General features: G+C 42.5%; 1 protein-coding gene across 1 annotated transcript in view; it reads right to left on the bottom strand.

Annotated features, from left to right (window-relative positions):
- ETFA (electron transfer flavoprotein subunit alpha) overlaps nt 1-11,866 on the bottom strand; it is an 87,165-nt gene extending 75,299 nt beyond the window's left edge. Inside the window, exon 1 of the mRNA XM_060154873.1 lies at nt 11,733-11,866. Within this exon, the coding sequence (XP_060010856.1) occupies nt 11,733-11,771 (39 nt within the window). The 5' untranslated portion in view covers nt 11,772-11,866. The remainder of the gene's footprint in view (nt 1-11,732) is intronic.
- Nucleotides 11,867-20,554: the final 8,688 nt, after the last annotated feature.

Below are 20,554 nucleotides of genomic sequence, written 5' to 3'. Positions count from 1 at the left end.
GCGGCTGGGCCCATGAACCATGGCCGCTGAGCCTGTGCACCCGGAGCCTGTGCTCCGCAACGGGACAGGCCACAATAGTGAGAGGCCCGCGTACCCCCCCAAAAAAAAATACAGCTCCCATTACTGAAAAGGTTTTTAAATGAAAGTCATTTCATTATCTTATGACCCATTCATTGCATCTGTAGACTTTAGGGCCCTCTCTTTTATGGGGAAAAAAGGAGCCAAATCTTAAACATCTGAAGGTAACTATTGAAATCAGTAAGAGAGCTGCTCAGAAAAGGATCTCAATCTCTTCAAAACACTGCTACTTAAATTAAAATTAATTCATGCAGACCAGTGCCACCATATATTCTTGGTCATCAACCTTATCTGGGCCCTCTGCCTGGCAATGTTACTATGACATCCTTGTTGGCACTCTCACTCACTCTCCACAGCAACTATTTCCAATATCCCCTTCTGACATTTTTCAAACTGCCAACATAGTCTGCTCCTTACTCTCAGAAGAAAGCCTCACTTCTTACTTTGCAATGAAAACTGAAGCCATCAGAAGAGAACTGCTTCCCCTTCCTGATATCCAACACAGAAATTCCCACCCCTGCTCTATCACAGTAGAAGCTGCTGCAGGTCCTTCCTCCCGGATCTGATCCCTTCATCTGGACTCTGGATTCCATCCTCTCAAATCTAGTCAAACACTTCATTCTGTTATCACCTCTCAGTAACGTTTCCAACCTCTCCCACCTCTCCCTTTTCCTGGGCTCCTTCCCGTCAACTTTAAAACATGTTTGAAGCTCTCCCAATTTTAATGAAACCCAAAATTAAAAATCCATTATCCCACCTTTCACTCCAGCTAATTCCTCATCTCCCATACACACCTCAACTACTGTATTTGTATCCTGGCTTCTGCACTCACCAAAATTACCAACAAATACTTTTCATGCTTACTTCTTCTCTCAAAATGTTTGAAATTACTGACTAGTCCATTCTTACTTCCATTGCTTAATTTATAATTTATCATCTATATAAAAATGACAGATATACAGACAGATATAGAGGTATCAAATCTCTCTCCTAAGTGCTAGACCTATATAATTAGGTTACACCTGCATATCCAATTGCTTAACTTGTCTCATCAATCACTCACCAACTCAGCAAATCCAAATCTTAACTCATCTTTCCCTTGATCCTCCAGCCCCCTCCCATACTGCTTCTCTGGAGTTCTTCAGGGGATGTACCATCCCCTAACAAGTTGCCCAAACCATGATCTGAGAGTCATATCTGGGTTTTTTCCTCAACTCTCACAGCCAATCAACCACTAAAGCTGTAACAATTCTTCCTTCTAAATATAGTATCTCCTAACTCCACTCACTTCTCTCCATCTTTAATTCCACTACCTAGTGCAGGCCATTAACCCTCTCTTATTACTCCAACTGACTCCCAAACCAGCTTTGCTCCCCTCCAATCCATTTCTCTCAGTGATCTTTCAATGATAAAAATCCAACGTTATTCTCCTGCTCAAACAAGTCAACTGCTTCCTGCCTCCTTAGGATATGGTAAACTAGACTCCTTAGATTGTCTTACCAGGCATTTATTCTATGGCCTGATCTACCTCCCTAGCCATATATCTTTTGCTCTGTTTATAACTTACTTTCGGATACTTGAACTTGCCCTGCTCTTTCTGATCTTTAGCCTGTCCTCACATTGTTCCCTCTGACTTAAGGACCTCTTCCTCTATTACCAGATTAGCGTCCAATCACCCTTAGATTTTCTGCTTAAATGCCAACCCCTCCAAGAAACTTTAGTACAGTGCTGTGGTAAAGAGTACAGGCTCTAGAGCTCCCCTGCCTGTTCTTGTTTTTTGTTTTTAAATTTTCTGGCTGCACTGTGCGGCCTGCAGGATCTTAGTTCCCCAACCAATGATCAATCCTGGGTCCGGGCAGTGAAAGTGCAGAGTCTGATCCACTGGACAGCCAGGGAATTCCTGCCTGGGTTTAAATCCCACCTCCACCATTACTCCTTTGTGCCTCAGTTCCCAGATCATAAAATGTAGATGATGATAACAACAGTAATAATCTCACAGTTGTTGGGAAGGATTAAATTAATAATTGTAAAATAAAGCTCTTGGGATAGTTCCTGGAACATAATAAATGCTCAATAAAAGTTAGCATGAAAGCTTCCTGGATCTCCTCCAACTGGTTAACTTTCCTAGCACCAACACAGTACCCTGAATCGACTTCATTACAGCACTGACTACACACACCTGATTACTTTGTCTTCCCTTCTTGATTTTGAGTACAGAGGTCATGTCTGGTCTTCTTACCGCTACAACCCCAGCTTCTACTTCAATGTCTAGCACAGAGTAGATGTCTAATAAATGAGTTGAAAATTGCTTCTAAAAACTTCTTCATCAAAAGGATAACAAGCCACAGATTGGGAGAAAATATTTGCAAAAAAATATATCTGATAAAGGACTGTTATCTAAAATACACAAAACTCTTAAAACTCAACAATAAGAAACAAACTGATTTAAATATGGGCAAAAGTTCTGAATAGACACCTCACCAAAGAAAATATACAGATGGTAAATAAGCACACGTAAAGATGCTCTACATCATATGTCATTAGGGAACTGCAAATTAAAACAAGAATGAGATACCACTACACATCTATTAGAATGGTGAAAATCCAAAACACTGACAACACCAAATGTTGGTAAGGATATGAAGTAATGGGAACTCTGGTGTAAATTCAAAATGGTACAGCCACTTTGGAAGACAGTTTGGCGTTTTCTCACAAAACTAAACATACTCTTGCCATACAATCCAGCAGTCACACTCTTTGGTATTTACCCAAATGAGTTGAAAACTTACATCCACACAATGGGACTTCCCTGGTGGTCCAGCGGTTAAGACTCTTCTGGACTTCCACTGTAGGGGGATGGGTTCCATCCCTGGTCAGGGAACTAAGATCCCACATGCTATGTGGTGTGGCCAAAACAAAACTTACGTCCACACAAAAACCTGCAAACGGATATCTATGAAAGCTTTATTCATAATTGCCAAAACTTAGTAGCAATCAAAACGTCCTTCAGGGGACTTCCCTGGTGGCACAGTGGTTAAGACTCCGCACTCCCAACACGGGGGCCCAGGTTTGATCCCTAGTCAGGGAACTAGATCCCACATGCATGCCGCAACTAAAAGTTTGCATGCCACAACTAAGGAGTCCGCAAGCCGCAACTAAGGAGCCTGACTGCTGAAACTAAGGAGCCCTCAAGCCACAAGGAGCCCTCGAGCCACAATGAAGGAGCCCTCGAGCCGCAACTAAGAAGCCCATCAGCCACAACTAAGGTCCAGTGCAACCTACTTAATTAAAAAAAAAAGTCCTTCAGTAGGTGAATGGATAAACTGTGGTACCACTCAGCAAATGGAGTACTAGTCAATGCTTTAAAATAAAAAAAAGAGCCATCAGACCATGAAAAGGCATGGAGGAACTGTAAATGCATATTACTAAGTGAAAGAAGACAGTCTGAAAATGCTACATACTATACGGTTTGACCAATGTGACATGCTGGAAAGGAAGAGCTATGGAGACAGGAAAAAGATCAGTAGTTGCCAGAGGTTGGCAGGGAAAGGGAAGAGCACAGAGGACTTTAGGGCAATTAAACTACTCTGTATCCTATAACAGTGGATACTTATCACCGTACATTTGTCAAAACCCATAGAATGTATAACACCAAGAGTGAACACTAACGTAAACTATGGATTTTGGATGATAATGATGTGTCACTGCAGGTTTTTCAATTGTAACAAATGTACCACTCTGGTGCAGGATGTTGACAGTGAGGGAGGGAAGAAGGGGTAATATGGGAATGGTCTGTACTTTCTGCTCAATTTTGCTATGAACCTAAAACTGCTCCAAAAAATAAAGTCTATTTTTAAAAAACCTGTTGCTTCAAAAACATCCTTTTAAACTTCTACTTTATACACTGAGCTATAAAAAAAACAATTTTAAGACTCTAGATTAGTTACTCCTCAAGGTTATTCATTTGCACCACAGAAAATGATGCGAATAACTGTTTCCTTGATTCTCCTGAGAATGAACATAGCTAGGACCATTCCAGATTCACAGGTAAGAAGTTATTTAATTACATACAGTGAATGCTTAAGGATTATAAATGTTTGTTGCCACCTTACACTTAGATCTTCCTTTTGTGTGTGTGGGTGTGCAAGAAGTTTATTGGGGAGCACTCTTGAGAACGACACTCAGGAGGCATCAAGGAAATGGAACTGGGCGGTGGAAGAAGCTGAACTGCAATATTGCAGTGCAGTCACTACAAAGCTCTCGGCTGATCTCACAAGGAACCGTGGAACTAGGATGGCCCTTCAGAGTTGTCCAGAACTGAAGCAAGGGGGCCACAGACTTTGGGTGGTTTTTTGGGGTTTTTTTAAGAATAATCAAACTAACACGACTGACGCATTCTTTTATTTCTAATGCAACCCTGGAAATAACGCCATGTTTTTAAAAAAAGCAAGATATGATCAAATAAGAACACATACAATATGTACAGAATTAAAACAATGGTAAACAGGTGATTTAAGATAGCCAAAACTCAAAAATGAAGTGGCCTTCTTATCTAAAGAAAATCCTTCACCCTTACTATTACTTCATCAGCCAATAACAACAGTTGTAAAGCACCTTAGTTTACAAAGTAATTTCACAGGTTTCTCTAGCCCCCTAACTAGATTAATGCTCTCCCCAATTACATATTCCCCAAACACCCTATACACCTTTCTGTCACAATGATCACACTTAAAATAATGTGTTCAATATTTGTCTCTCCCAGTCTGTTTGCACCATGTGGGCAGGGATTAGGTCTGTCTCATCCTCCACTGTGAACTCAGTATCTATCTTTGAGCGTGACACATAGTGGGCATTCAATGAATGTTTAGCGACTAACTGAAAAGTTTCCCCCTAAATGATCAAAAACTAAAAAAGCAACCGTTTTTCTCTCATTGATAACTTAATTATCTAAGCAGTTAATATGTGTATCTACCAAGGACAGTACGCAAACTTGCTAAATCACTAAAGAAATACCCCATCATACTTTTACAGAACTTATCTAGACTACTAAGTAGACTTAGTTCCCATCAGTAAAATGTGAAGTTTTCTTCTGCATACCTGCCACATACCCTTGTTAAGTTGACTGGCCTTAATGAGACAGTATTCTTGAAGATAGGATTAAAGGGGTCATCATCCTCTCTCCACCCTTTCAGAGCCAGACTTCTTGAAAACAACGTCCTTAAGCATAAACTCTGCTGCCTCACCTCACTCTTTCTCCTTTACTCACAGCAAACCAGCTTTCACTTCCACTACAACACTGAATCCAGTCTCTTCAAAGTCACCAACAACCTGGGATAGCTAAGTCCAGTGAACACATTTTGGTCCTTCTCTTATTCAACCTTAACAGTTTTGACACTGTTTTTGCTTTTCAGTGTTTTTAGGAGCAACAAAGGAGATTCACTGCTCAGGTGCTCCTGCTGTGCCTTTAACTGTATGTTCAGGTAATAAACTGCCACAGGTGTTAGAAGGAAAAAAAAAAGTTGGACTCTAACTCCCTACTGTACAAACCCACTCAAAACCTAAAGTAGTAAGAATAAGTTTAACCTACCTCCCCCACCTTTGAAAACTAAGTGGATACTACAAAGCTACAGTTATCAAGACGGTATGGTACTGGCACAAAAACAGAAAGATAGATCAATGGAACAGGATAGAAAGCCCAGAGATAAACCCATGCACATATGGACACCTTATCTTTGATAAAGGTGGCAGGAATGTACAGTGGAGAAAGGACAGCCTCTTCAATAAGTGGTGCTGGGAAAACTGGACAGGTACATGTAAAAGAATGAAATTAGAACACTCCCTAACACCATACACAAAAATAAGCTCAAAATGGATTAAAGACCTAAATGTAAGGCCAGAAACTATCAAACTCTTAGAGGAAAACATAGGCAGAACACTCTATGACATAAATCACAGCAAGATTCTTTCTGACCCACCCCCTAGAGTAATGGAAATAAAAACAAAAATAAACAAATGGGACCTAATGAAACTTCAAAGCTTTTGCACAGCAAAGGAAACCATAAACAAGACCAAAAGACAACCCTCAGAATGGGAGAAAATATTTGCAAATGAAGCAACTGACAAAGGATTAATCTCCAAAATTTACAAGCAGCTCATGCAGCTCAATAACCAAAAAACAAACAACCCAATCCAAAATGGGCAGAAGACCTAAATAGACATTTCTCCAAAGAAGATATACAGACTGCCAACAAACACATGAAAGAATGCTCAACATCATTAATCATTAGAGAAATGCAAATCAAAACTACAATGAGATATCATCTCACACCAGTCAGAATGGCCATCATCAAAAAATCTAGAAACAATAAATGCTGGAGAGGGTGTGGAGAAAAGGGAACCCTCTTGCACTGCTGGTGGGAATGTGAATTGGTTCAGCCACTGTGGAGAACAGTATGGAGGTTCCTTAAAAAACTACAAATAGAACTACCACATGACCCAGCAATCCCACTACTGGGCATATACCCTGAGAAAACTGAAATTCAAAAAGAGTCATGTACCAAAATGTTCATTGCAGCTCTATTTACAATAGCCCGGAGATGGAAACAACCTAAGTGCCCATCATCGGATGAATGGATAAAGAAGATGTGGCACATATATACAATGGAATATTACTCAGCCATAAAAAGAAATGAAATTGAGCTATTTGTAATGAGGTGGATAGACCTAGAGTCTGTCATACACAGTGAAGTAAGTCAGAAAGAAAAACACAAATACCGTATGCTAACATATATATATGGAATTTAAGAAAAAAAATGTCATGAAGAACCTAGGGGTAAGGCAGGAATAAAGACGCAGACCTCCTAGAGAACGGACTTGAGGTTATGGGGAGGGGGAAGGGTGAGCTGTGACGGGGCGAGAGAGAGTCATGGACATATACACACTAACAAACATAGTAAGGTAGATAGCTAGTGGGAAGCAGCTGCATGGCACAGGGATATTGGCTCGGTGCTTTGTGACAGCCTGGAGGGGTGGGATAGGGAGGGTGGGAGGGAGGGAGACGCAAGAGGGAAGAGATATGGGAACATATGTATATGTATAACTGATTCACTTTGTTATAAAGCAGAAACTAACACACCATTGTAAAGTAATTATACCCCAATAAAGATGTTAAAAAAAAATAAAAATAACATATATATCCCTTTACAATGGAAATAAATAAAAATTAAACAAATAAAAAAAAAGAAAACTAAGTGGGGTAATGGTAAGGGTGTGGGGGTCGTTTTGCTTAACTCAAAAATTAAAAAGCAGGAACAAACTATAAAATCTTTCCAACTTCTACTGAAAAAGATAAATATATAATTAAAATTACCCATCCCTATTTTAACATATATTTTGTAATTTAAAAACGTATATTACATTTCTGTACTTTAACCTCCTTAGTAATAAAATATGATAGCTTTTAATCATGACTAGAAATGTCATATGACATTGATTATATTATTAAAAACACAGTCAATTTACTTCACTTTAAAAACAGACAAGACCCTTAAGTAGACACGTTGGCAGGAAGCATAATTTTACGGAATTCCCCTTATGCAATAAATGTTTTAGTACCACATCAAACTTGGCTTTCTTCTTTCAAAACAAATTAAAATTTGCATGTGAATTACAGAGTTCAATCTCATTCATCAATGATAGACCGTGGACTCTGAAAAACGTCATGTTCCTTCATACCAGTTTCATAGCTTCTGAATCAAGGTAGATATGCCTCCTGTCTGGCAATGAATATAGTAACAGGAAGACTCAAATAACTTGAAAAGTGTTGCTTCACTCTCCATGTAAAACATCTCTTTGGTATCTTAGTCAACAAATCAATTTCAAATGTAAATGAGTAAAATAATACTAATAATTCAAATCAATAACCCTGCAAGAATGTTAACTACCTATTTTCCTCTTATTGTGTTCCCCAGATGGAAAACACTTTCATTAACAGATAACATTGAGGACCACTCCCCCCTCACCAAGAGACTTTGCTCAAGGCCACAGATAAATCAAAATGAAAATGGAATTTAGATACCAAATGCGAGTCATTTAACTTACATTCTAACAGTTTAAGGTATCTCTTTTATTTTCACTAGTTGCAATAAATTTACCGTCTTAACCATTTTTAAATGTACAGTTTAATAGTGTTAGACATTCTAACACTTAAGGTATCTTTTTTTCACTAGTTGCAATAAATTTACCATCTTAATCATTTTTAAATGTACAGTTTAATAGTGTTAGCTATATTCACATTATGATGTTAACAGTTTAATCTTTTTAATCTTTTAATAGATAAATCTATTATTAAAAATGTGGTTTTGTAGAAACATATCTTCCTGAATTTACTCATGGTTAGCTACAGAACAATTTATTTAAATTGCAAGAGTGGGGATTCAGATAACTCACTTTGACTTTACGGTATCATAAATATAAGTAAACAGGAGCCAGACTGAGGGACTTGCACTTTAGAAATCTGGGACAACTTGAGCACCAAAACATTTAAGAGTAGTAATGGATGAAGTAACCTACTGAATGAAGTAAGGATCCATGAGTCCATAAATAAATACATCAATAAGCAAGAAGAAAATGTTCTTTCTTATAATTATACAAAGCTAATAAAAGTAGAAGGAATGGACTTCTCTGGTGGCGCAGTGGTTAAGAATCCGCCTGCCAACGCAGGGGACGCAGGTTTGAGCCCTTGGCTGGGAAGATCCCACATGCCGTGGAGCAACTAAGCCCGTGCGCCACGACTACTGAGCCTGCACTCTAGAGCCCACAAGCCACAACTACTTAGCCCACGTGCCACAACTACTGAAGCCCGCACGCCTAGAGCCCAAGCTCTGCAACAAGAGAAGCCACCGCAATGAGAAGCCTGCTCATGAAAACGAAGAGCAGCCCCCGCTCGCCACAACTAGAGAAAGACCACGTGCAGCAACGAAGACCCAACGCAGCCAAAAATAAAATAAAATTGATTAATTTTTTAAAAAGTAGAAGGAATGATGAAATTAGAAAAATCGCTATTTTACATCACAGTACTCATTTCTCAGGCAAGAATCATCAACAGATAAGACTAATGGGTGAAAGTCTGATGAGAAACAGAAGAGTTACATCGTTTCAATGTATCTCTCCACAAATTAGTTAACAGATAAGTAGTAATTTGATAGTGGAGAAACCTGCTGAACACCTTAGCCAAGTAATTAACATCACCAATAATGGGATAAACCAACATTATGAGCCTCCTAATATGATGCACTGAGAACACAATACCACTTCTGTGATACTCCTGCCAGTACATAACCTGAAACTAATCAGAGGAAACACCAGACAAACCTAAATCAGGGGACAGTCAACAAAATAGAAGGCCTGTACTCTTCAAAAATGTCAATGCCATCAAAGCCAAAGAAAGGCTGAGGAGTTTTCTAACAAAGACTGAAGAGACATGAGAACTAAATGCAAGGCATGATCCCAGAGTGTCCTAGACCAGAATAAGAAATACTGCTACAGATGCAAACTATTACATAGAGAATGGATAAACAACAAGGTCCTATTGTAGAGCACAGGGAACTGTATTCAGTATCCTGAGATAAACCATAATGGAAAAGAATATAAAAAAGAATGTGTACACACACACATATATAAATAAATCACTTTGCTGTACTGCAGAAATTAACACACTGTAAATCAACTATACTTCAACTAAAAAACAACAATAAAAAAATACTGCTACAAATGAGTAACAATTGGTAATACTTGAGTAATAGCTACAGATCATAGTATTGTATCATTGTTAAACTTGCTGATTTTGCCAATTATACTGTGATAATGAAAGATGAACCTCCTTGTTCATAGAACATATACTGAATTATTTAGTATAGAGCATGTCTGCAACATACATATTATGTCAGAAAAATAATATGTATATATGAGGAGAGAGAAAGCAAATGTGCCAAACTGTTAATAGCCGGTGAAACTCAGCAAAGGGTTTTGAGAATTCTTTGTACTATTCTTGCAACTTTTCTGTAAGCTTGAAATATCTAAATTTTTAAAGTTAAATATGTATGTGTATTTATGTATCCATTTTACAAGTGTTCCCGCTGTTTTCCTATACCCTTGAAATTCAAATCTCTCAAATGTTCTTAATGACTTTAGAGGAGCTACTCTAAGCATGACTTCAAACTCTGAAAATAAAGTCAAGGTCAAAGTCTTTGGCAAACCACAGCAAAGATTTGGAAATACTGCCTATGTATATTGGCAGTGTTTATAATGACTTAAGCTAGTCATTCCATTTTTTTCTGTTAGTGCTACAAAATAACTGAGTCCTAAATTCCCCCTCCACAACTATTTCACTTATGCCAGACTTCTAACCTGTCCACATAACTACCTTCCAATTACTGTATAGGTAAGAATCTGGCTCTGACACCTGGAACTTTCCCAAATCCATGACTTTAACTTGTTTATGTCTGAGTCATCTGAGGAAAATTTCTGGGGAAGACTGAACACTGACCTGAAGGATGTGGGTTTGAACTTTGAGCGTATGGTGGGGGGCAGGGTTGGGATTTTTTTTTTTAAGGGAACAAGAATACATAAGAAAAGGGCCTACAGATATCTAGAAATACTGCCAACTATGTTTCAGGGAGAAAATCCCAGCGGTGGGTATGAAAACATGCATGCACAAGAAAAACTGTAGAAAAAGTACAAAATGTCAGGAAAGTTTCTGACCCAAGTTTAGCAATCTTGTCACTTAACCATCAGAATATCTACAGAATCTACAATATAAATTGTTACTTGACTTGTAATTGGTCAATCTCCAAATACTACTGTCCCATAGCATTAGGACAAACACATATTTTCTATCAGTCTTTCTCACAATAGCAAAATGTGGTAAACTCATGATTTGTAACTAATGAAAGCATCAAAAACTTACCGCTACCAATATCGTTCCCTAGCTATTTAACCAGCAATCTGCTGGTTTAAAAGCAGGTCAGCTTGCAGTAAAAAGACGCCTGCCTTTCAAAATTGGCTACAGCTGTCAGCACAATCACCTAAACGCAGCACTGCCCCATTAGCCAGAGAGCAGAGCAGGTTTCCAAAACCACATTGCCCCTCGCTCGCCCCAGCACTTGACAGTGAGTGGATTCGAAGAGCCGCAATGCATCCAGGGAAAATGTTTAATTCTTCCAGAAACGTCACCTTCCAAGCTGAATTCAGGTTTTAAACTTTTTCCAAGAGGACATGCCGGCGGCGACATTTTCCTCCCGCGGGTAAAGATTCCCCGGGGACTCAGCTGCTCGCTCCCCGTCAAAGGTGGAGAAACTGGCGGCCTGTCAGTGCTGGAGGCTGGGAGAGGGGCTGGGAAGAAGACGGGGAAGAGGAGGGGCAGCGGGAGCGCAGGTTCAGTACTCTGACCTCTGACCTCGACCCCCACCTGGCGGCCCGAAAGGAGGCAAGGGCAGGCCCCAGAACTTTGAGCCCGAGCCCCAGGCCGGGCTGGGCCTGCCAGCGCGAGGGCCAGTCAGGTCCGGGGGTGGCGGTGACCTTCGCCCAGACCTCCACAGGGACAGCAGATCGAGGCTGGACCGTCACCGGGCTCGACCCTTCCCTCCCGGACTCACCGCCCGCCGGAACTGCCCAGGAGCCACCGCTCGGAACATGGTCACGGCACCCGTTCGCTTCACACTAGCCGTGAACGTACCCAACTGCACCGCCTCCGCCAGTTACCGTAACGCTCGCGAGACTCGGGAACGAGAGCAGACTCCCCGGCGAGGAGAGCAAGCCCGCGGTTTCTGCCTGCCCACTGGGCGGTCGCGCAGCCAATGGGGCCGGCGGAAAGTTAGGGGCTGGGCTTGGGAGTGGGGCAAAGGTGAGGCTTTTAACTAGGAGACGTAGGGGGAAGCCAGGCTAAAGAAAGGCACGGGCAGAGCGGTCCAACTGCCGCTGACCGTAGCCCAGACTGTCTGCCAGCCCCAGTGTGCAACGCTTGTTAGACTGAACTTTCCCACTGAGCTGATGACGTCACTGTCCTGGCTTCCCAGACCTCTGGACGAAGTTCACCTCTCTCACTCTAATCATTCTTCTGCCTGTTCATTTGCTCACGGATATCAATGTTAACCCCTGCAATGTGCTAAATACATTTTCCAGGTCAGGGGAATATAATAAAAGTATGCATAAAATGTTGACCTCACCAAACTCTGGAGGAAACATACGAGTAAACCTATCATTACTATTATGGGAGGAGGGATTCCTGGAATTGGTGATATTTGAGCTGGGTTCTGGAAGGAGGAACCTCCGGAGCACAAACAGGGAAGGAACATGACAGGAAGGTCCAAGGACAAGGGGCAGGATGCTGTGTGCTGCCTGTAGAAGGAAGCAGATTGGGAAAGGTCTTGAATGGGGGAGTAACATGCGGCCCCACCCTAGCCCTCTTCTCTCCCCACTCTTCCTATCCCAGGACAGGCCCACCCACACCCTGCCTTCAGTGCTCTTGACTGCCAAATCTCTTCTGACCTTTGGATCAGCTTATCCACCTGCCTACTGGGCATCTCCTCAGGATGTTCCTCAACACCTCAGACCCCCATATCCACAACTGACTGGGTGTTCCCTTCCAGACTTTATTCTCCTCCTGTATGCCCTTTCACAGGGAATGCTTTCCACCTCCACCCAGCTGCTCAAGCCAAAAACCTGGGGGTCATACTTGACTTGTTTCTTCCTTTCTTCCCTATCCTATGAGTCACTAAATTCTAGCGATTCCACTCCCAGAACAGCTCCCAAATCCATCCAGGACTCTCTACCACGCTCTGTGTTTGCACTGCTGCAGTTGCTTCTTTACTCTTCTCCCAGTTTCCAGTCTTCAATCCATCTCCCACTGCAACCGAAGGGCTCTTTCAAAAGAGCAAACTGGTGATGTTACTCCCCTGTTGAATAATACACTTCAATGGCTGCCCATTGATTTTAGGATAAAATGCAAACCCCTTAACGTGATGTATAAGCCCTGTGTGAGCTGATCTCTTCCTTGCTCTTTTACCCCCTTTCCATCTCCCATGGCCATACAGAATTTCCTTCACATCCTCCAACGCCCTATTCCTTCTGCCTCCCCACTCTCTTCCCCCTTCCTCTCCCCTTTACTCCTTCAACTGTTTAATACTTATTCATTCTTGACATTTCAGCTTGGACTTTCCTCCCCCCAGTAACTCTGAATTAGACCTCTCTTCCACATGCCCCTATTTCTGCCTGTACTTCACCTGTATATAGCGGCAATTGCCACATTGGTTGTAATGGCCTGGTTACTTGTCTGTCTCACCCACCTGACTGTAAGACCCGTAAAGGCAGAGTCTATGCTACTTTTTTTATTAATGTGTCTTCACACCTTGCACAATGCCTGGCTCACAGGAGGCATTCAATCAGTGTTTGTTGGATGAATCCACAGATCAATGAGTGACTTGGCTAAAGAGTCTGGACTTTAAGCAGGGGAGTGATACACTCAGAAATTGTCTCACTTCCCAATTTTCTAGCCATCTACCTTTCGATCCTTGTCGAGTCTACCAACAAATCCCACTGGCTCTACCTTCAAAAGATGTCCAGAATCCAACAACTTCCACCAACACGTCTTCATTCCTCCACCACTACCACCTCCCCTCAGGCCCTTATCATCTCTGCCCTGGATCATGGAAGGAACCTCCTGACTGGTCTTTCTGTTTATACCTGTGCCTCCTGAAGTCTCCTCTCCAAACAGCAGACTGATTGTGTGCTCTGCTCAAAGCCCTCTTCTGCCACTGCCCGCTCTGTCACTATGCCCCAACAGAACTCGCTGCTCCTTGTACACACCAAGCAGCTCCCATCTCTGGCCTTTGCACTCCCATTGTTCCCTCTGCCTGAAATGCTCTCCCCTGGGGACCCACGTGCCTCTTTTTCTCACTTCATTCAGGTCTCTGTTCAAAAGCCACATTTTCAGAAAGGTCGACCTTGGCCACCCTACGTAAAAGAGCCCCCCTCCTTCTGCACTCTCAGTCGGCTTCTTTGACTTTCCTTCTTGGCATTTATCACCAACTGACAGGATGCATGTTTCTATTCATTTGTGTTTCTTGCTAATCTCCCTGCATGGGAATGTAAATTCCCTGGAGCAAGAACTCTGAGCCAACAAACATTCGAAGGGCCCTGTGCTTGGCTTTTGCTCTTGCCTCTGTCTGGAATTCCCTTCCCCACTCAGCAGGCCTCTGTTCCACATTTAACACTCAGCTCACATGACATTTCTTCTGTGAGGCTTTCCCCGCCCCTCTAGGATGAACGAACCCTTTCCTCTTCTTCACTCTCCTGGTTCTGTGACCATAAATTGAGCATACGTTACATCCACTTAGAATATGTCTGCGCCCACGTGGTGGGCTGGGGCTCGGGACCCCCTCAGTGAGTCTGCATGTGGGAGGGGCCGTTTAGTATTCCGTATATCACTGCATTTGCCTCCCAACCCAGTTTCCCAGTTGGACTCATAGTCCTATGGAAGTGGAAAGAAGAGGGAAGGGTGCTTTAAGTAAAAACTGAAAGGGGTATTTTACTAAAAACGATGTTAAAAAAAGTGGTCCACAAAGCCACCTCCTCCCCTGCCTCCCCACCCATGACAAAGCAGAACACAAAAGAGGAGAGGAGCTTCCCCACCCCCTCCCCACCTCCATCTCCCACTGGGCAGCTTTGGCACCACCCAGCCTCCGGTGAATCAGCAGCAGCTGTGCCCAGCAGAGGCGCAATGCCAACAGAGACAGGGTGGTTCCTGGCAGAGCTGAGACAGAGCCAAGGAAGAAGCAGAAAACTGCCCAGGTCTATGATAACTGACCAGACCTGCGCATGAGCACAGAGGGGACGCCCCTTGGGACTTCGCCGGGGAGTGGGGGGGAGTTCTATATTCACATGCAGGTCAACAACCACCGAAATGTGTGTACGAAAACGTCTAACTTAGAGGGATTTCCCTGTAGATACTTGGGTGTCTGTTTTTCCCCCTCAGTTATGAGCTGCTCTGATGGCAAGACCCCATGATTTTTATTATCTGGTTCATGTTTCGTGAGTGTTTGTAGAAATGTTTGTCCAAAGAGAAAAGGGAGTAAGAGAGGGTGGGGAGAGGGAGGAAGGAGTTGCCACAGTCAAGGCCTGAAGACTTACTCCAGTCTCTTTGGAAAAACAGCTCACCTCACCTCTTTCCTCTTCACAGGCCAGTTTCAGGAGCAGTTTCTCCAGGATTCCTGGTGAAAACTTAAAAAAGGAGAGTTAGTGGGATGAACTACAGCCCCAGCTGCTGCAACTCTCTTGGGGGGCCACACTCCTTCCTCGTCAGCCATGCTAGGCTCCCCTTACCGTCAGCTGGCACCTCCTCTGGGCTCAGTGGTTTATCTGCTGATCTGAGCCCTTGACCACCAGGCCCTTCTTAGGCCAGAGTTGTTGTACTTGTCCATTTATCATCACAAGTGGGCAAGAGAGTACTGAGAAGCACCCAAGTGGATCACTCTTGGCCAAGATGATGTCTCCTCTTCGTCCCTGCATACAAGGAGGTCATTCTGTTGCCCTATCAGGCCAGCAGCTTTGGGTTGGTAGAGTGTGTGACTGGATCAGTGACTCCTGTCATCACAGACTCATTCCTGCACCTCCACTGCAATAAATTAGGTCCCGGGTTTGACATGATGTTACGTAGGATCCCATGCTGGTGAATCAAATACTCGATAAGCCCTCAGATAGTGGTGCTGGCTAAGGTCTTGGGGGCAGGAAAGGTAAACAGTACCCTGAATATGTGTTAATTCCTATCTGGATGAATCATGGTTCTTCCAGGGTGGAAGGGGTTCAATGTAGTCAGCATGTCACCACATGGCCAGTTGGTGTCCTGGAGGAATGGTACCATATTGCTGGCTCATTCAGCAGCAGCAGTAGCTAGAACAGCCTTCTTAAGTGGGAGCCCATGCTACTAGGTTCATACTAGCCTCTCTTGCTGTCACTGTGGCCACTTCATTCATGTACCCTTAGTGCCAGCACTGGGTGGCTGACGGCAGAGGCTGGCTGAGGTCATCTGGCCAAGTGATTTTTTGTCTTCTTGGTTATTTAGTGCCTCTTTCATGGTGAATGCTTGCTGGTGGGTGTTAACATGTGATACAAATACTTTCATACTTGGTGCCAACGTTCACACACCCATCCATCCTTGTGTCTCTATCCCAGACCTCTTTGACCCTAATCCTCCAATCTTTCTTCTTCCAGGCCCCTACTAAGCCATGTAGGCCATTCATCACCGCCCCTGAACTCCTATATATTCTAACCTTGGGGCACCTCTCTGTCCACACAATGTGGATGACCAGGTGCACCTCCTGAAGCTCAGCCCACTAAGAAGAGTTTCCTTCACCACTATTTTCAAGGTCACCCCGGAGTGGGGCTACAATGCAACTGACATCCATTTTCAGTTTGAGCTCACATACTGAGCCAACTCTCCATAAACCATATACAGGATTTTCTTCCTCTTGTCTGCTGGTTGTGAGGGATCCTACACAGAGCAGTAAGTGTGAACTGAGGATGGGTGCTGGTATAACATGGGGTCTGGGCTGCCTGCTCAGGCAACTTGGTCATGCTCTCTGGTCCTACTTGTGCTCAATTCCAGATGTACCACTTCCATCCTAGGACAGACTGTTGCTGCCTACCTGATATTATGACTTGGTGGGTTTGATAGAACCCAGCTTATGATGGGTGGTTTCTGACATATGGTTACTTGGTGTGGTTACACCAGCTTCCTTTTTGCAAAAGGCACATAAATCTCTGCTGTAGGTGGCATGGCCTTGCTCCAGGGGCAAGGGCCTATTTTGTGATTCCCAGTGGAGGTTGCCATAAACTTCACACAGCATCTCTTCTACAACTGATAGCCCTAATACCAGCTATGGAAACATAAATGGCCTAATAGCAGGACTGCTGGGACTACAGCCTGGACCTGCTGTATAACCTTTTCCTGCCCTGAGCTGCATTAAAGCTGGCAGCCTTTTGTGTCACCTGGTTTATGGGCCAGAGCAATATGTCCAGGTGTGAAATATACCATGCCAAGAACCCAAAGCGGACTACCAGGCGTTATGCTCCCTTATTCATGGTAGGAGGTACAATAATTTATCTCTTTCTTTGGATGGGTTATGTGGCATTCCCCTGACTCTGGACCCCTAAACATCTTACTGATGCTATCGGCCCCTGCGCCCTTATAGAATTTATCTCCCACCCTCTGGAGTACATGTGTCAGACCAAGGCCTCTAATGTGCTAGCCACCTTTTTGTCCATCTGACTGAGTTAATATGATGTCTTTGTTGTAACAGATCAGGATGTGATGTTTTGCAGGATGTCTAAATGGTCTTGATCTCTTCAGTCTGTCTTACTACAGAAGTTGAAAGTTAACATAGCTCTGGAGCAAAACTATAAATGTACTCTAAATGTATAATGTTGATGTTCCATATGAATGCATACTGTGTCTGATCCACTTTCCTCATAGGGATAGGAAAGGACTTATTCACCAAATCGATATCCACATAAAATGTACCTGAGGCTGTGTTCATTTGCTCTAGCCAAGATACCCAAACTGGTGTGGTGGCTGCAATAGGGCTCCTACTTGGGTGAGTTTGGGCTAGTCCACTGTCATCCTCTAGGTTTAGTCTGGTTTCTGCAGGGACAATACTGATGAACTGAATGGAAAAATGACGGGATTCCTTTAGACCCGTAAATGTTGCTTCATTGTATGCTGCCAAGGAGGCCCTCTGACTTTTACACATGGTTTTCAATTGCCTGTTAATCACTCCTAGTCTTTTATATTTTTCTCTAGGGCATCAGTGGAGCTTAGTAATTGTCACCCAATGCCATTGTCTTGTAGTTACTATTTCCCTGTATTTCTCAAATGCCTAGCATATTCCCTTCCACAGGCAAAGCATCCCAATTCACCACCAGTGAAAGCTGTAACAATTGAACCACCATTTTACATGAAGGGCTATCTGTATTCCAGCTACTGGCAGTGAGGGTGTCCTCAGTGCTGGTCTAGCAAAGAGTAATACAGCTCCAAATCCCTATCTTATCACCTGCTTTCTCAGACCACTCTCATACTCCTGTTTCTATTGGAAGCAGGCTCTGAGACAAGTTTAAAGTACCTGATGACTATTTGGGGGATGCCCTTAAGATTCACACCTCTGTAAAGGATGAGAGAAGCAGAATGGGGCAGAAGGAGAAGCTGGGAAGATATGTAGGCCTGAACAACAATGCAATGGAATGTGAATTATTCTGTTATTGAATAAGCGGAAAAGCACTGTGTTTATTATGCAATAACACTATTGCCATGCTAAAAGAATACAGTATATGTCAACATTCACAGACTAAACCACATTATTGTCGACCCATAGGAGAACAACCATCAGAAAAATTAGAAAATTAAAACTGGAATGTATCATCTGTGATATTTGAAACTGAATAGCTCATTACATCAGAATTTCTTCACAAATGGAAAGACTGAAAACAAAGCTGCAACCAAAGTAAATTTCTGATTGGCTCATTTGTTAGCCAAACAAGGAAAGCCTTTTTACTGATGGTGATTTAATTAAATTGGGCTTGATCGCAGCAGCTGAGAAAATGTGTCCAGAGAAAATTAACTTGTTTACTATGATTAGATTTGGGGGGGGGGTAGAAGAAATGAGGACGTGAAAAGCAACATCAATAATCAATTAAAAATCAAGGTAAATTATTTCAAGTAGTTTTCTGTGGCTTTTGATGAGTTAACAGATGTTACCAATAATGCCCGGTTAGTCTTGTTTATTCAAGGAGTCAATGCTAAGTTTGAAGTTACTGTCGAATTGCCCTCTGTGAATAGTCTGAATGAACAAACTATTCCCTAAGAAGGTGAGAAAACACAAATCAGTACAACCTGAAGTGGAATCTGCTAAGATGTATTACACAGCCAATGGTGGCAAAAATATGTGTGAAGCAGAAAAAGGCTTAGACAAATTTAAAAACTTGTGAAAATGTAAGGTGTGTAAAGCCTGTAGTTATTCATTGTATTATTTGTCAGCAGCTATTTCCTTGAAAATATTTTGAATCTATCATTTTTCATTGTCTCAGTGTCAGCAGTGAAATTCATTCACTCTCATGGACTCTTATCAGTTCTGTGATTTTTTTGCTCAGAAATAGAAGCTGAACTTGTGCTACTACATAGCACTTTGACGGTTTAGCAGTGATAAGGTTTTATTGTGATTTTTAGCTCAGGGCCTAGATTGAAATTGTACTCGAATGTTTACAACAGCTTATTATCATAGCCCCAAACTGGGAATGACCCAAATGCCTATTAACTGGTGAATGAATTAACAAATCGTGGTCTATTGTATTCCATTGTGCTATGGACTGAATTGTATTCCCTCCAAATTTATGTATTGAAGCCCTAACCTCCAATTTGGTAGTATTTGAAGATGGGGACTTTGGGAGATAATGAGGTTCAGAGGAGGTCATGAGGGTGGGGACCCAGTGATGGGATTACTGCACCCTTCCTCTCTCCCACATTTGAGGACAGAGAGAGAAGGCAGTGTCTGCAAGCCGGGATTACCAGAACCCTACCATGCTGGCACCCTGATCTTGGACTTCCAGAACTGTGAGAAAATATATTTCTGTTGTTTGAGCCCCTCATCTGTGGCATTTTGTTATGGCAGCCCAAGCTAAGCATGATCCATTGTATTCCATTGTATAACAATAAAAAGGGTACATACCACTGATACACACAACATGAATGAATATCAAAAGCATGCTAAGTGACAGAAGCCAAACACAAAAGACGTACGATTCCATTTATATGACAGTCTGTAAAAGGCAAAACTAAAGGGACAAAAAGCTGATCAGTGGTTTCCAGGAGCTGGAATGGAGGGTGGAGATTGACGGCAAATGCGCACGAGGAAACTTTCTATGGAGATGAAAGTGTTCTGTATCATGATTGTGGTATATATATCAATGATTATGTACATTTATTAAAACTCAACAAACTGTATATTTAAAATTGGTGAATTTCATTATATGTGAATTTCACCTCAGTAAAGTTGATTAAAACACATCCACACACACATACAGCAGGTCACCAGACTGAACCCTCTGCTGATACAATTTACAATCAGGATATTGATGCAAACATAAACTGAAACATTTCATTTTGTAATCTGACCCACATCCTACATTCAATCCACCAGCAAATCCTGTTGGCTCTAGCCTTCTGCTCCCACTCTAGTCTAGCCACTGTCATCTCTCCCTGGGGTTATTGAAGCAGCCTCCTAACTAGTCTCTGAGTCTCTGCTCTTGCCTTCACAGACTATACTCAGAACAATTAGTGATCCTCTTAAAACGTAAATCACATTACACCACCCCATTCAAACCCTTCCATCCTGCTGGGGAGAAACTCCAAAGCTCTTGCCATGGTTGCAAA

The sequence above is a fragment of the Lagenorhynchus albirostris genome, chromosome 1 (assembly GCF_949774975.1).
Source record: "Lagenorhynchus albirostris chromosome 1, mLagAlb1.1, whole genome shotgun sequence".
Classification (NCBI taxonomy): domain Eukaryota; kingdom Metazoa; phylum Chordata; class Mammalia; order Artiodactyla; family Delphinidae; genus Lagenorhynchus; species Lagenorhynchus albirostris.
Note: the sequence above shows the minus strand (reverse complement) of the source record. Positions and strands in the feature narration are given on the sequence as shown.